The sequence below is a fragment of the Asparagus officinalis genome, chromosome 4, assembly GCF_001876935.1.
Source record: "Asparagus officinalis chromosome 4, Aspof.V1, whole genome shotgun sequence".
NCBI classification, from domain to species: Eukaryota; Viridiplantae; Streptophyta; class Magnoliopsida; order Asparagales; family Asparagaceae; genus Asparagus; species Asparagus officinalis.
The window spans coordinates 99,705,476-99,723,210 of NC_033797.1; the positions used below are offsets into that span (position 1 = coordinate 99,705,476).

A 17,735-nucleotide genomic window follows, 5' to 3' on the forward strand; every position below is an offset into this window, starting at 1 on the left:
TCTTCTCAGGTTAATTATAGGACTAGCCATTTTTTGACTAATGCAGCTATAATGTGATGAATCTGAGAATTCCATTTTGTGTTTGACAGAAGCTTTTGTCGAGACTGATCCTGTTGAGCCGGCTGTGAGACCAACTGCATCAGCTGATACATCAACAGTGGTTACACCTCCACTACCCCCAGTGACTCAAGGGGAAGGAGGTATAAATTAAGCAACTGAGAAATGTCATTTATTTCCTCATCAAGGCTTTTGACGGATTTCCCCCTTTTGTGTAGGGCTTTCTTCTCGGCTTCATGTCCTCGTGAAGGAGTTGTTATCGGACAACGATCCTGAGAAGATCGTCATCTGTATAGAAGTCCGCTCCTTCTTCTCCTTCGTGAATACTATGATTAGCAAACTCTTCCACGGCGGACTTTTCCTTCACCAATTTAAGCCTTTCCTTGATCCCAGAATAAATTCAATAAGGGATGCAGGATATCCGGATCTGGCGAAGGCTATAATTGATGACCTTGATTGCCTGGAGCACGAGCTTCAGATGTTACGTGAGCTCCGGGATGCAGGTGCCTCTTCATTCATTGCTGCTAATTTGGATACTCGCTTACAGACATGGCGCGATACTCGAGCTTTTGCTGAGTCCGAGATTCAGGTGCAGCGGGATCGAGTAGACCGAGTTGAGGCCAACCTTGCTGTTAGATCATATTCACTTGACGATCTTGACTTTTCTATTGCCTCTTGCAAGACCAAGATAGAACAGTTCCAAAGAGGACTTCGTGAAGAAGAGGAGACTTTGAGTATCCTTCAAATGATGAAGGTACAGGATCAGCAAGCCCACACTGCCTTATCTGAGGAGTTGAAATCCTTGAAGCAGAAGCTGGCCGAGACGGAGGAGATTGCTGTGAAGACTTTAGCCACCACTGAAGAGTCCATCAGAGCTGAATTGCAGGATGAGCTTAGGCAAGCTTATGATGAGAAGCTGTCTAAGTTTAGTCAGCAGATTTTTAGCCATGGGCTTGATGTATGATTTCATTTACTGAATATTTTAACTTTTGATCCTCTTAGTGGAAATGGTTTTATCTTTATCTTTATTATGATTTCTCATTCTGTTAGGCGTTGACTTTGGGGTTTTTGGCTAACCCCCAGCCTTCAACGGATTTGATTAGCCTTTATCGACTACCGTTTGAGTCGGGCTAGCATGCGGATTGTTTAAGTTCGTTCCGCATGTGACGTTGTGCTAAGAGAGTGAATTCTCTGAGACTTTGTGCTATGATGTCGAATACATAGGCTTTACCATTTGTTACGGAAATAGGTTACCCGGCAACACGTGTTAGGCGTTGACTTTCGGATTTTTGGCTAACCCCCAGCCTTCAACGGATTTGATTAGCCTTTACCGACTACCGTTTGAGTCGGGCTAGCATGCGGATTGTCTAAATCCGTTCCACATGTAACGTTGTGCTAAGAGAGTGAATTCTCTGAGACTTTGTGCTATGACTTCGAATATGTAGACTTTGCCATTGTTACGGGAATAGGCTACCCGGCAACGTGTATTAGATGCTGACTTATCCCTACTTAGGCTTCGGGATAACAGTCCCCAGAATCAAGTTCTGGTATCTTCTTGGCCAGTTGAAGACTAACCCGGCGACGCGTGTTAGGCGTCGGCACATCCTTTCTTAGGATTCAGGATAAAATTCCCCATGCGTGTAAGGCATGAATTTTGGTGTTATTAATAACAACCTGCCACAATGTTGAATATGTGGGCGGGTGTCCTTTTTACGGTCAAATCCCTGCTTAGGTTTCAGGATAGGATACCCCAGGATCGAACTCTGGTGTCTTTTTCTATGGAGAAAGACTAAACCGGCAGTGCGTGTTAGGCGCAGACTTATCCCTGCTTAGGATTCGGGATAAACTTCCTAGGATGAATCCTAGATTGACAAATTCTTAGAAAAGGTTGGTGTGGGAAAGGAAGAATTTTATATTCTATTTTCCGGTCTTCTTTTAGGGTGAAGGAAAACCCGAATACAAGGAAGGAAGAATTTTATATTCTATTCCTTGATTCTGAAAAAGAAGAATTTTATATTCTATTTCCAGCGCAAAAGAAACTAGAAGTGGGATCTCCACTCCGAGAATCTGGAAGATCTAGATAAACTTACCTTTTATAGGATTGGTTATCTAATCTGAAGATGAGTTTCTCGTTTATTGAAGTGAAATTTTAACTTCGGTTATAACCATGAGAAGGCTTAACCAAAGAGAAAAAGAAGGGAGTTCTTTTGTTTATCGAAAGAGGACTCTGAACTGAAAGTGACCTCCTGTTCATGGAAAGAGTCAAGAGGGGAATTTGCTGGTGGTTTGGGCCAGAAAGACACTTTTGGTGGACTCACTGTCAATTGAAATTGATCAGTGAGGGATTTTGGTGGTGAAAATAATTTTGGGTTATCCTCTAGAATATTAAGTGTAATATTCTTCAAGGAACTTCCCGGTAAATGGGTTATCCTGAATGTACTAGGGATAGTACTTTTTCAGGAACTTCCCATTTATTGGCATTAATTGTCTAGCGCCTTCTTGAATAATCAGGCGATATGCGCCGTTTGAGTAGACTGTGTCTATCACAAACGGTCCTTCCCATTTGGGTTTAAATTTACCTTTCTTCTTGGAGTTGAGGATTATCGGTCGGTGAGTAGCGAGGACCAGATCTCCTTCCTTGAAGCTTCTCTGTCGGACTCTTTTGTTAAAAGCCCTAGATATTCTGGCTTGATAAAACTCAATGTGTTGTTAAGCTTCCAAGCGCCTTTCATCTAACATTTTGAGTTCTTCGAGACGTTTCTGATGTTGTTCTTCTGTCGTCATCTCAGTTGCGAGAGCGATCCGAAGGGATGGGATTTGGATTTCCAATGGTAGCACAGCTTCACATCCGTATACCAACGAATATGGGGTAGCTCCTGTAGGTGTGCGTATGGTGGTGCGATAAGCTCAGAGTGCTTCACCGAGTTTATTATCCCAATCTCGTTTATTGGTCTTCACGAGCTTTGACAGGATCTTAATGATCGTCTTGTTAAAAGCCTCAGCTAATCCATTCGAGGCGGGATAATAAGCTGTTGACGAAATATCTTGAATTTTGAACTTGTCACAAAACATGACGAAGGCGTTGCTTATGAACTGTGGACCGTTGTCATGAATGATCCGTCTTGGCACGCCGTGTCGGTATATGACATGATGTTTGATGAAATTGATGACGTTGTTCGTCTTCACTTCTCCGAGCGGAATTGCTTCAGCCCACTTTGAAAAGTAATCCGTGATTGCGAGAATGAATCGATCACCTTTGACTGAAGGGGAAAAAATAGGACCGACAATGTCCATCCCCCATGTCTCGAATGGCCAAGACGTGGTTGACGTGTGTAAATGCTCTGGTGGTTGGTGCATATAATTTGCATGTACTTGACAGGCATGACATTCTCGGGCGTATTCGATTGCATCACGAACCATTGTTGGCCAAAAATATCCCATTCTCCTGATGCGATCATACAGTTTGGGACCGGGCTGATGCGCACCACATTCTCCTTCGTGTGCTTCCTTAAGAACTTATTCTGTTTCTTTGTTCGAAAGGCATCGGAGTAACATACCATCGTACCCTCGACGGTATAATGTATGGGTCTCGGTATTATAGAAGAATCTTGGTTCTCTTCGGCGGATTGATTCCCTTTCTTTTACATCCTCTGGCAAAATACCATATTGGACGTAGTCAACGATAGGAAAACGCCAATCTCGGGACTCAGACCCAATTTGAGTTGAATTCACCTCCTTGGCGCTTATGTTTCTATCATCTTCCTCTTCAATATCCATATTGTATATGGGTATGCAGAGTTGATGCGTCCTTACTGTGACTAATAGTTCAGTTTCGGGAGGCTGCGCAAGTGATACCGCTAGTGCTGCCAGTGCATCCGCATAAGCATTCTGGAGACGAGGGATGTATTCAATAAAGAATTCTTCAAAAGAATCTGCCATTTTGATGGCCTCCTGGTGGTACGGGATCAGGTCTTGGTTCCTGACTTCATACTCTCCACGGACTTGGTTGACTATCATAACCTCGTGGGTTTTATCCGGCAAGTTATCATATACTTCTGCCATATCCGTTGTCGGGTTTGCCGCCAAAAGATCACAAATCGCTTGTCCTTTGATCGATTTCTGTTGTTTGACAGGTTTGGCATCCGACTTGATATCGAGGCGGTGCATTGCCACATTGGGGTCGAGCCCTGGCATGACTTCATAGTTCCAAGCGAAGACGTTAATATATTCCCTGATGAGAGCAATTAATTCCTCCTTCTCATTTGAAGGAAGACTATCGCTGATGAATATAGGCTTTGGGTTGGCCTCGTCGCCCATGTTAATTTGGACTATTTTATCTTCAGTGGGGGGTTCTCTTTGTTCAAACCTATCACCATACTGCATGTTCAGGTGATGAACCCATGGGTCTTCCCATGTTGGCATTTGATCATCGTTCTCCATTGTGGACGGATCAGCTGTAGCCATGTTCGTCATTAGGGCTTTGAATACTTCCCCCAGACTTGTATCAGAATCCCATTCCGAGGAATCTGACAGGTACCCATCTTTGTATTGCTCAGATGATTGGTTATTGATTAACCAGCAACATTCATCTTCTGAAGAAGAGACATACCCTAATCCTCGTCTGAATTTATAATAATCATCCGGTTTCCCTTTCGGTACATATGCCGCTTTGGCTGGAATACGGGGACCTCGATCGAAGTATAAACCTTCTCCGAGTGTGAAATCATATCCCTGTTTTTCCATGAGCTTGCGCGCTTCCGGACTATACTTAGATAAATACAGACTAGGTTTATCATCATTCTCATCTTCCCTTAAGAAATGATCTGGTAATGGAAAACCCTCTCCTTTACCGTAAATCACTTCTCTTTCGCCTCCTATTTTGGTAGGGATGACCAGGGTTGTTCCGAAAGAATGCTGGAGACGTTTCTTTGCTATATAGGATGATCGAAGCGTCGCATATAAATCGGGATTATTATACAATCCCGTTATTACATCATCAAGAGACAGTGAGTACTCTAAATTGTCATTTATTTTATTATTGGCAAGTTGCCAGTTACAACAGCCATCTGACGATTGTTCATCGTCAAGATTGATTACCAAGGGTACAATATCATTTAAAACAAAACCTCCATTGTAATCAAGTCCGGCTTCGGTATCAGCTTCTTCTCCGTTGTCCGTGCCATGGGCCGATGATTCAGTATCGGATTCGTTACCATAAAGGAGAGAATCAGTGAAATAATTCTCAAACCCTTTAAATGGTTACTTATCTGCGACCACCGTCCTAACCTTATTATCAGTGTCGACATATTTCAAACACTGTTGGAGAGTGGAGGGGATTATAACGTTACTATGGATCCAAGGTCGACCCAATAGTAAGATATATGAAGTCTCGGCATCAATCACATAACATGTGACTTCCGTCTTCAAATCACCTATTTGACATTTTATTCGGATCTTACCCAAGGGTCTTGACCCGCTAGTATTGAATCCATAGATAACAGTGTTTGTGGACGCCAACTTACTAACTGGAATGTCGAGGCTATGCATCAAGCGAAGCGACATAATACTCACAGCGGAACCCGGATCCACTTGGGTTTGGTTGACTTTGCTGGAGCCAATGTACCCAATGAAATATAGGGGTCGATCATGGTTCGAATTCTTCGTCTGCATATCCTCTTTGGTGAAGGTAATGCAGGGAAGGTTTTTAGCCGCTATATTGCAGTGTTGAATTAACGGTTCTGGCTCTTCAGGTACCGGCTTGATCTGAGTAAGGAACACTTCTGAATTGGCCAAGGCTTCTTGCAAGGCTTCCCTGGTTTCTTTAGACAACCGTAGCAACTCATACAATATTATCCGTGCTGGAATGTTAGCTAGTTGAGCCATAATATCGAAGATGTGCGGAGTGTTCGAGCTTTCCGGTTTATCTCTTCCAATCGGACGATTGAAACGAGACTGCTTCGGATTCTGAACCTCCTGGGGCTTCTTTTCTTTCTGTTTATTAACCGGCTGTCGTTGAGCTTCTTCAACCGGTCTAGGAGTCGTAATTACGCCCAGCTCCGTGAGAGTTCTGGCTGGTCCCAGCTTAGTCACCCCCTGCTCAGCTAACTGATCACTAGGTGATGAATAATTGAAGTGATACTGATTCCCGCTTCTAGTGGCAAAGACTTCTTGTTCTTCTTCGGAGAGCGGGAAGGTAGGAGCTTCATTACCATCCTCTTTGAAGATCGCGGAGGTAGCATTGCAGGACTTACCTTTACCCTTTCTGGTCGAGGAAATCGTCCATTGATCGTCTTCAATAAGATCAGGATGGACCCAGAGGATTTCGCCGTTTGGGGCTGTGTGTGGCACAAGTCCTTTTTGGCGTTGTCCATATGGGTCGTCATTCACTATCTTCATTCCTACTTTGGTGATGCGTTCTGGTTCAAACCATGCTGTGGGCACTGATCCAAAGCTAATTGATACTGCATTTGCTCCGACATTCTTGGGCGGCTTCGGGGTTATGACGCCTACATCAATTAACGCCTGGATTTTATCCTTGAGATGGTAGCATGACTTTGTAGGGTGATGGACCACTCTTGGTATGCGCAATATTTTGGATCCGTCACTTTGCTAGCCCCTTCTTGATCCACGATCGACGGTAGCTGGATTTTGTTATTTTCCAACAAGTACTTAAAGATGCCGGGAACTTCGTCATCTTTGAAGGAGTACACTTTAGGAAATCTTGGCTCTGAAGATTTCTGCTTCTGAGGCCGTTGTTGCCATTGCGACTGCGATTGTTGTGGTGCTCGTTGCTGCTGCTGTTGCTGAGGTTGCAATTGGAAAGTTTGATTAGCATCAACTGCATTAGCATGTGCCTTACCTTTCCCTCGTGGGACGAAATTCTGCTGTGGAGCATTCGTCGCCTGTTGGCCTCTTTCCGCCTTCTTCCTTCTGAGGAATCGCTCGGCCTGCTCTCCTCGGACTTTCAAATCCTTCCATGTTTTGGACGGTGCTGTCCCCATTGCTTCCAACACGTCCAATGCGAGGTTGTTGTGGCAAGTCTGGAGAATGAACTCCTCAGTGATCGGGTCCCGACAGTTCATCGCCTTGTTCCGGAACCTTTTGACGAAGGTATCAACCAATTCCCCGTCTTTTTGTTTCTCATCAAGCAACGACCCGATGGATATCTCTCGAAGAAGTTGGTGAGGAATTTAGTCTCCATTTCGTCCCAGCTATTCACACTTCCTGGCTTGAGGCGGCGATACCAATCGAAGGCGGCTCCACGAAGAGTACCAACGAACGACCGTACCATCAGAGGCTCATTACCAGAGATAACCCCTAGGTGTGATTTGAAGTAAATCAAATGCTGAGTGGGTGAAGCCTTCCCATCAAACGGCGTGAAGTTAATTAGATTGAACTTCGCCGGATACGGGATTGTTTCCCATTCTCTTGGGTATGGACAAGGAATGCCCGTCTTCTTCATCTCTTGAGCGGAAATTAACGTATTGATTTTACTCTCGAGGTTTTTAATCTTCAAACTTTCACTTGTGTTTTCGTTAGCATTCTCGTTACCACCCCCTGCATTGATGGGAGGATTATTGGTATTATGAGCTTCATTCGCACCTGTGTCCTCATCTTCCTGATTAACCTGGTTACGACGACTTGGTTCGCCTTGCTGGTTTGTCAGTGCTTGGATTTGTTGGTCATGTATTTCTCTTATATTCTGCATGGCCATCTGCATTTCGAACTTGAAGCTCTCTTGTTGTTTAGCCATGGCTTCTTCGAGCATCTTGGCCACTTGTTTCGCACTTATCATAAGTGACTCGCGGGGTTGTCCATCGCTGGATACTATATTATCTGATGCGACCGCAGAGCAGGCATCCGATTCTTCATCTTCTGAAGGTAATCTTATCCGAATCCTACCATAAGTTGCTCGTATGATGGCTCCAGACTGCAGACGGGTTACACGCCGGGGTGCTTTCTGAATCGACTCGGGATTATCCTGTGTCGATGTCCCTTTGCTGGTCATATTAGTGGTGACCCTAAAAAATTCTCCATCTTCAACTACCGTTCTTCTTTGTCAGAAACGCCTAGGCCTTGGTTTTGGCGTTTTGGTACTAAGCCTTTCGAAAACCGAAATTCTTTCGGGGACAGTCTTGATGCAGTTGCACTCAGATAATACTGCCCGAATGAGTTTGGAACAGGGGCATTGAGTTTCTAGTTCTCGAGGACTCCTTTTCCTGGTTTTACTCGTACTCCCAACACGATAGTACAACTCGTCGGCTTGAAGGTCAGAGTAACCTATCGTGTGTTGGCACGACTTCTCAGGTATAACGTCATCATTATCAGACGACAATGTTTCCTTCTGAGGGCGAACTGCCTTCTTTGGGCTTTCAAGAGTCACGCGCCTTGAAACATGCCTTTGTGGGCGTGAGTTCTCAGCGGGCTCCTAGACTTCAATACGCAAATTGGTGCGCGTAGCTGCCATGAACTCCTTGTCATGTTGAAGGTGGCGGCGACTCCCAGCATGTTGAGTCGTTCGGGGCTTCTTTATCGGGCCAAAACGTTCTTGAACTGGAGCTTTGCATTCCTCATCGGGAAGTGGACCAAGGCACTCCAAAACTGACCTTCTTCTTCGAGATGATTCTGCGGGATCTCCCGGAGTAGCTACTAGAATTACCGGTGATTTAGGTTGGTTCGCCGGAGGTTGAACTTACGTTGAAGGCTGCAATGATTGTTCCTTAGCCTGAATCGCCGCTTCAGACTTCGGCCTTCATACTTGGCGGGTTGGTGGCGGCTTCTTTCCTCCCACTGTGGTCGCCAGATTGTTCGCAGGAAAAATTGTTTTCATTGATGTCATTGTTTTCTTGAGCAACAGTTTATCGGTTACAAAAGATCCGGTCTTTTTATAAGATCCGGTTACAACAAAATCAAAAGAAAATCTTAAAAGATTACAACTTTCCTTTTGTGGAACAAATCACAAGATCCTATTTTGCGGTCTCTTGCTTGTGTGGGTTCTTTGCCTGCGCCGGGGTTAATCCGTGGACCACCACGCGATCTTGATCCGGTCGGATCTACACGGTATGACGGGTGTTATTTCACGAAGGAAATAACAACCGAGGGGATTATTTCACCAAGGAAATAATAGCCCTAAGTAATCAAAATCGACCAAGGGAAATTGATACTCTTCTCGGGATCAAAAAACCAAGTTTTGATCCAGAGGATGACCGTGTGGATCTCAGATCTGATCTCTCTCGAACTCCTACCTTATTTGACGTGGATGATCGCCAAGAACCAAATCTGAAAAGTCCGAGTCTTCAAAGCTCCAAAACTCCGAAGTTTAGCTCTCAATCCAGCAGAGTTTCGCCTCTAAAGTTCAACCAAAAATCCAACCTCGGTTTTGGCCGAGCCCTCCAGGTGTTTGCTTTTTCGCCCATTTTCCGGTTTCGCGGTTTATCCGAACTTCATTGTTGATCTGTATCTAATTTCGCAGTCCGGATCCTGATTTGGCAGTAAATCCGCTTTGGTGTTCGAGTTCGAGTCCGCTCCCGATCTTGTTTGATGTGGTGGACTCTACGGTTGGATGACTCGTTGATTCATCGACCCGTTAGCTTGATTGGGCACGCGATTGGATGTATTTCGTTGTTTGCGTGCGGTTCGTTAACCTCGTCGCCTCATTAATCCGCTTCGTCGTGTGTCACTTGGCTTCGGTATTGTGGTCTAACGATCATGCTTGGATATATCGCCCGATGGTTCGTTGGTTTGTCGAATCACCGTATCGAGCTGTGTTAAGGGACCTATAAGCAGTTTTATACGCCTACATGCACGTACTTAATGAACAATATATCTAAAAAAGCAAAGACGAGTCAAAGAATATGGGGATCTTTCCTTGGGTACGACGTCAACTGTAGCGAAGGTCGTCGGGGTGGTTGCACGGTGTTACGACGGGTTTTGCGGAATCAATGGCTAAAATAACAACTTAGAGTGTTATTGCGACGTGCGATATTCAAATGAATATAATGAGGTGTAGATAAAGAGTCCAAGTGAAAAGAAAATATCGTGTGATAGACAATATAAAGGGCTACACACTGGCGGAGACGGTGACAAAAACGCAGACCGGAGGTGGTCGGAAAACGCGTGCGAAGTCGGCACAGCGCTGCTGTAATCTGCGAACTGCTTGCTGTAAAGCGATGTTTCGGACGTTACCAATAGAGATAGAGAATTAGTTAGAGCATGATACAAATCGAAAGTGATAGACAACATGTAGGGCTACTCACCAGAGAAGAAATCGGTGAAAACGGAGATTGGAGGTGATCGGAAAGTGTATACAAAGTCGGCCAAAAAAACAAGAAATTGATTTTCTTATTTTTTTTTGTGACAACTCATCTCATCTCATTAAACCTTACTTTCCATCCATTTCCTAAAAAAAAAAGAAATTGATTTTCTTAAGTATGTGTCACATCATCCAATAATATACCTCCAACTTATCTCATCTCATCTATTTTCTTATTTTTAAAAATGAACCAAACACAAACAACCTCAAAACATCATCCAATAATATACCTCCAATTCATTTCCTTATTTTTTTAACCAACCAAACAACATCAAAACAATTTTTTTAAAAAAATCACTCACATCATCCAATAATAAGGTGACAACTCATCTCATCTCATCTCCTATTTTATAATTTCCTTCTTTTTTAAACCAACCAAACAACCTCAAAACAATTGTATGCCCAGCCGGAATGTCCTTCCGATAGAGTAGAAGAACAAACTGAAGCCTAGACTTGTTTTTCTTTCTGTAGCAGTTGGTAGAACACTTTACAGTATTTCTCTTTAGTTGGTGATAGATTTGGTTATTTTGTTAGTATTTTTTTTATTATGGACTATGTATTTCTTATTTTCTAGTTGGACTGTTTTGTAATAAGGTCATGTTGGACCCATATTTTATGTCGGGGATGATCCACCATAGATGATATGTTTATTTCTTATTCTGGATTGTCTTTATATTCTTGTTATTGTGATCGGGGACCTGTGATTGAGATTTATGCATTTGACGCTTAGCGTATTGGATTAAGAAGAAAAAAAAGAAAAAAAATGATAGCGTACATTTCTTCTCAATCTAATACGTTGCGGGCTTGTTCACGTTCCGATTCCTAGGTATTTTGGGAAGCGGGACGTGACAGGTTTTTTTGGTGGCCCATGACAAGTTTCCTATTCTTTGATTTCCCCTTTTTTTTTTTCGAAACGAACAGCCCCTTAACAGACGAAACAGAGGAGAAGGAGAAAATATGATCACTTAAAGGTAACACACGAGAAAATCGATTATTGCTTCATAACTCAAGCCGACACTCATGCTTCACACAGCAACAACAACAACAACAACTAACAAAAAGCCTTCAGAAACAAAACAAAATATAAGCTCACGGTCCAATAGCCCCTGATTTGAAAGAATAACAAGAAGTTATTACTTTCAAACAGTTGTGTAGCAAGCATTTAGAGCTTTCAAAGAGGCCCTGATTTGATAGCATAATCCAAATCCGCTATGAGATCTTCCACATCCTCGATACCAACAGAGATGCGAATCAGATCTTCGGTCAGTCCCCGAGCCTCGCGGATTGGAGCAGGGATGGTTGCATGGGACATGAAGCATGGCAAGCTTATAAGTGACTTAACACTCCCTGCAAACAGGTAAAACTGTTAAAAGATATGTACATGAAAATAATTAGCCTTGAAAAAGGAAGGCACAGTTTGTTTTCAGCTGTGCTAGTCTGAAGCTACACAAGTTAATTAATTCGTTTTGAATATTTCCCCACAATGTTATGATTTACTATGAATATGAACGGGTATAAGCTGCTTCGAAAATCAATAATCCAACTCAGCAGGTTCTTGGCATTAAGTTGGTGTTAACGCCAAGATTCTTTGGGTTGAGAACTGTAGAAGGCTTTCTGAACCTGAACCTGCCCATTTGCAACTCTGGTTTGTACAATTGTAGGTCGACTACAGTTAGTATTTAATACTTCACGTGCTCAATGCTGAAATGTACATATCCAGCTTCCGCAGGACCGCAGTGACCATCTCAAGTGCTTTCTCCCATCTAACTTTATGAAATAAGTTCTAAGATAATAATCTCAGAATTATTCAATTGAAATTGAGGAATATTACTATGGTTATGGGCCATGAGGTGATGAATGCGTATTGTTAAAAACCTGCACCGTGCATAGTCCACAAGTACAACTAGAAAAACGACAGAGGTAATAGCTATCAAAAAAAAAAAAAAAAAAAAAAAAAAAAGTTCTAAGATAATAATCTCAGAATTATTCAATTGAAATTGAGGAATATTACTATGGTTATGGGCCATGAGGTGATGAATGCGTATTGTTAAAAACCTGCACCGTGCATAGTCCACAAGTACAACTAGAAAAACGACAGAGGTAATAGCTATCAAAAAAAAAAAAAAAAAAAAAAAAAAAAAAAAAACAAAATATGAGAGTCACAAATTAAAAACCCCGGCCCGTAAGGTGTTTATTTTAATAACTAGCAAGTAGCGAATGGCCAAATTCCTTAAGCAAACGTTACAGCGTTAAAATCATAATGATCTTGTATCATTTGATGTAAAGAAAGAAAAAGAGGAGAAAGTAAACTTACCAAAGCTAACAGTTGTACTAAAGTATTTTACGGTATTGGCAATGTGCTTCGATAGAGCTACTGATCCAGTCAAAAAGCTCAAAACAGAACCTGCACCTTTTGCCTGCAAAAAAGGAACAGGAAAAAAGCTTAGCCTCATTCACAGTTCACATTACTGGTATTAGTTTCAAAATTGTACCTGAGAATAATGCAGCGTGTGACCCGGGTGATCAAGAAGTCCTACATAGTAAACTCGCTTCACCCTTGGGTGAGATGATAAGAATTCGGCAACCTTTTGTGCATTAGCCTGTCGGGAAAGTAAACCAAGAAGAACAATTCCAATTATTTTAAACACTTTCAAAAAATAGGATACTGAATTACAGGATACAGTCCCAAAATGAGAAGCTATATTTAACTGATTCAATTGCTAAAGAGACGACTAAGACCATTGAATAACTTTTCCTCTATAAATAATTTAGAAAACCCTCGATGAAAATAATCATAACGAAAGAAAGCTTCTTGCCTGATATTTATCATTGTATTTGAACTATATTCCACAAGATTTACAAAGAGAGGTTTTATAAGATTCTTTTGGTTACTTGACAAAAGTTGGTGACAAAAGTTGAAGGAAAAGATTAAAAACCTAGTCGTGTTCGATCTAATGTACAAGTCAAGAAGAAAATAAAGATAGTAGCCAAGGTTTTCACTTTCAGTTATTGTTACTTATATTATGACGCTAACAAGTTTCCATGTTAATAAAAGTCTCCCCTGGTGGGCTTTCAAACTCAAGTATGCATGTACATGACCTAAAGGTCTGACCTTTTTTTTGTGTGTGCGCGTGTGTGCGCGCTGCACTTGTTTCACAGTGAGATTAATATGATAGTTAAATCGTCCAGATAAGATGAGTCATTATTTATTCTAATCCAGCATGTCTCGTCCAGAAAAACAAATGACCATACCCAAGCATCCTAATTGACTTGAACAGCTTATTAAATGTGCAGATAAATCCTAAAACTAAAAGACTTGTAAAGGCAACTCTTTCCAATAAAAATAACAAGAATGACTTGGAACAGTTCCAATAACAATCTTGCAGAATCTCTAATGAACCCAAATTTAATTGGGAAAGTCAAACTTTATAGGATCAAGATAAGGGCTGCCAGATAATTGAGTCGAAGCACCTAACTTACAGTCTAGTACCAACAAATCTTAAATTTCTTCACAACGACATGCTCTATAATCAAAAGTTTAGGAAATAATTTTATGTTGTTTATCATTATGAAATTAATATAATGATTTAAAGATGGAAAAATAATACAAATAACAGGTAGAAATTCATGGGCTTGTTTCTTTCAAACACCAAATATTTCATTATGCAAAAAATAACAATAATCATGCGATTGCTGTATCACTTGAGATACGAGCTGTCAGAAATCAAGATTATGGTGCACCTGTTGCTTCTCCACACGCAAAGACATAGTCTTGAGACCGCGCAAGCAAAGCCAGCAGTCAAATGGTGCTAATCCATTGCCTTCCGCAGTTTGTAAAAATGCAATTGTTTTTGCTAAGCTGATAGAATGTCAAGTAGCAAACGGTTTAGACATTGTTACCCTAAAAAAATAATATTTACAAGTTTACTTAAAAAACTAGAGGGAAACGATACATGTGACGTTTATTACAATATATATATTAATAATATACTAATATTTTAATGATACTATATAATATTATATATAATTTATTATTTTAATAATATTATGTAATATATGACACTAACAAATTGTCATATTAAAATAATTAAATATATCATTATAAAAAATAATATGTAATATATTACACTAACAAATTGACATATTAAAATAATGTAATATATTATTATTCAAAAAATAATATGTAATAATTATAATATAATATATTATATTAATGTGCAATAATACTTTTAAGACATTGTACTATCAATATTAATAATAATTTAGTAATCTAAAGTAAATATATTTTAACATTTTATTTAATGTATTTAAAGATGTTAACCTTTCCCCTTTCACGGCGAGGACGCCTGCCATGAGATCGCTGTGCCCAGATACGAATTTGGTAGCTGATTCCATAACAATATCTACAAATTAAGGAAAACCAGGAAACAAACTTGAGACTGTGTATAAGATGCCTAACTATGTAGGAGCTAGGGTCAGCACTTCAGCAATAAACAAGTTCACGATAACGACGAGAAGATTAATTGACATAAATTTAGAATATATCCGTACCTGCTCCTAGCTCTAGAGGCCGACATAGTACTGGGGACATGATGCTGTTATCGACCATGACAAGAACTCCTTGTGAATGAGCAATCTCGGCGATTTTCTGAAAATAGTGCAACAGCCAGAGCCACATAAAACATACTTATCCCTTGGGGAGGGTTAATGCAAATAAAACAAGAGGAGTGCTACAGGCACATCCTCTCAAGCACATCCCCAACCACATCCTCTCTATCTACAGTGCAGTGGGTCCCATCAAGTGTGGGACCCACTACACTGTAGATAGAGAGGATGTGGTTGGGGATGTGCTTGAGAGGATGTGCCTCTAGCATTTTTTATAAAACAATCCCTCCTGTCACATGCGCTAGGGTCTGTTTAGTCAGCGTCATGGAGATATTAAGTGTAGGGCCCAAACCTCTTCCATCATTTTTAACTCACGTACGACCCCTAATTTTTTCTAAGCATCGCATTTTGAACGTCTGAGATTTAGTACATTTGATTTGATAATTATAATATAAACAATAAATTACTGTAGTATAAACAGTGAATTTACCGTTAGAAACCATATCTACTGCTCTAAAAGAATACTACCGTTCGTGACATGGTAAATTACTGTAGTATAAACGGTGAATTAACTCCTCTACCCTCCTCCTAAGTATAAAGGCGTAGAAACAGCCCAAATATCTTTAATTTGGGCCCGCTGCACTATTAGCACTATTTATCCTTTTTCCTTTGTTCCAACCGGGTGCACCGTTTCATGAGCTGGCTGCAAACCAGACGACCGCTAAGGAGCATGATCAGCATTAACGACAGTCATTTCTTTTTCTTACCCTTAAGTCAGTGATTTGAATGCTCGGATTGGTTGGACTTTCCAACCATACAAGCCTTGTCATAGGCCCGATTGCAGATGCCACCTCCCTCAGATCACACGTATTCACCTGTCTGTTAGAATTAGAATTAATTAATTAATTAATTAATTTGAAGATATTAGCGGTTTTTCTTATATCAATGAGTGAGAGGGGAAAAAAAAAGAAAAGAAAAAAAGAAAAAGAAAAGGACGTGCGTTAGACTCACTTCACCACAATTCCTCTCTGCTTGGCCAGTTGGAGCAATCGGTAAGAACCGCCATAAATATCGTCTCCGACCACAATTTCTTGACCTATAAATAGCAAACATTGATTTGTCAGTAGATGTGCGGTAAAATTAATGAACTGGGGTTTTTTTTAGATTTTAGCCCCTTGTATCTTCAGTAATTGCATATTTATCCCTCAAATCTTAGAAATTATGTATTAGTCCCTCAAACCCTGTAGGGTCCCTCAAATTCTATTAGGTCTTGCAAAAAAAATGGTACTTCAAGCTAGTCAAATCACGATATTTTGAGAGAATATTATGTCAAATCCAATGATTGTGCGTAAAGTGATTGTTTCACCCCTCCACTATGTTATCAAACTAATTTCTTAAAGGTTCAAACCGAATACCCGCTTAAATAAATAAATAAATAAAATCTAAATCTACTTGATTTCTTCTTCTCCAATGGCTAGAAATTAAAGAGCCCTAACTGACAGATGAGCTCCACAAAAGTTTGAAAACGTTAAAGGGAGGGGTAGTTTGGTAAATATTGCAGATGCTGAGTTAGGAGTTAATCCTAGGAATTTTAACATGAGTATACTAACGGAGGGACCATGTCGCAAGACCCTATAGGATTTGAGGGATTACTATGCAATTTCTAGGGCCTAATACGCAACGATTGACGGTTTCAGGGACAAATACCTTAAAAAACCTAAAAACTGTGGCGCGCTTAAAAAAAGCTCACCAGGCTCGACGAGTTTTGTGACGGTAGTCAAGGCAGACATCCCGCTAGTGAAGCAAAACGCAGAGTCGGCCTTCTCGAGCTTAGCCATGAGACTGGTTATGGGAACACAAACAAACTATTATTAATATTAGTTGGAAACAGAAAACTTCAAGTAGATCCCTGCAGCAGTCATCCATATATATATATATATACTCTTGTTGGAGAATCTATACGGAACAGAACCAACAGTAGTACCGACCTTTGCAACACATCTCGTGTAGGATTGCCACCTCTTGTGTAGGCATAAAGTCCATACTCCGTAGCTGATACCTGTTGGAGAAAAGGTAGTGAGTTTTTCTATCTTTAATTTTTTTTTTTCAAATAAATTTGTTCTTGACCCTCGGCTCCTTCGCTAAAAAAACAAATAAAAAAAAAGACTCTGGGACGGATTGTGGTACCTGGTTAAATGTGGAAGTTTGATACAGCGGGGTACTGAGAGCTCCGTAGGGATCAAAGGAGTTCCCGATATTAGTCAACATCGTCGCTATGCTCGGCTCCCTCCTCTTCAGTTCTGCTTCTTTAATTAACATCGCCAAAATTAATCAATAAGGGAGATCAAATTAATTGAAAACTAATGATCGATCACCAAAAACCTAAAAAGAAGTAAAAAAAAAAAAAACACTGGCAACCTAGTTGAGGAGGAGGAGGAGGAGGAGAGTCATCCAAGCAATCCGCCAGGGTCTCGGCCAACGGCGAGGTGCTGAGATCCCTGTCCATGCTAGCAGACTGCAATTCAAGTCAGATCTAGCTAGCGGCTTTGAGGAGTTGAGCGTAATGTGGAGGGGAGGCAGGGGTGGGTTCTTATAGACCGGTGACTTTGACCCCCCATACAACTTTTGAATAGTTTTTCTAGGAGAGCATGCATATTATTTTAATGTGGTAAGACTGTTGGTCGTAGAAATTCAGCTGCGTGTTTTTCATGATGATGACCGCATTCAAATATGGCATCTACTACTGTTTGTGTGTCGCCCG

At 41.1% G+C, this 17,735-nt stretch overlaps 1 protein-coding gene across 3 annotated transcripts; it reads right to left on the reverse strand.

Annotated features, from left to right (window-relative positions):
* On the reverse strand, positions 11,335–17,566 carry LOC109837903 (cystathionine beta-lyase, chloroplastic). Of its 3 annotated transcripts, none has more exons than XM_020406286.1 (12): positions 17,393–17,566; positions 17,162–17,277; positions 16,963–17,033; positions 16,725–16,816; positions 15,986–16,070; positions 15,742–15,853; positions 14,921–15,017; positions 14,691–14,772; positions 14,111–14,228; positions 12,862–12,969; positions 12,684–12,786; positions 11,335–11,716 (listed from the first exon to the last, which is right to left on the reverse strand). In XM_020406286.1, exons 1-12 carry the CDS (start codon positions 17,478–17,480, stop codon positions 11,541–11,543), a joined length of 1,248 nt encoding a protein of 415 aa, XP_020261875.1. In that variant the 5' UTR covers positions 17,481–17,566; the 3' UTR covers positions 11,335–11,540. The 3 variants fall into 3 exon arrangements, with proteins under 3 accessions (XP_020261875.1, XP_020261876.1, XP_020261874.1); XM_020406287.1 differs by having other exon boundaries at positions 17,162–17,274; positions 17,393–17,565; XM_020406285.1 differs by having other exon boundaries at positions 17,162–17,280; positions 17,393–17,565.

Bases quoted from the DNA above. Each gene is read 5' to 3' on its own strand.
- LOC109837903 (XM_020406285.1), bottom strand. From the start codon at position 17,480: ATGGACAGGGATCTCAGCACCTCGCCGTTGGCCGAGACCCTGGCGGAT. The intron at 14,773-14,920 runs GTACGGATATAT...CTTAATTTGTAG, and splicing joins GCCTCTAGAGCTAGGAGCAG to ATATTGTTATGGAATCAGCT. The intron at 14,229-14,690 runs GTTAACATCTTT...ACATTCTATCAG, and splicing joins CTCGCCGTGAAAGGGGAAAG to CTTAGCAAAAACAATTGCAT.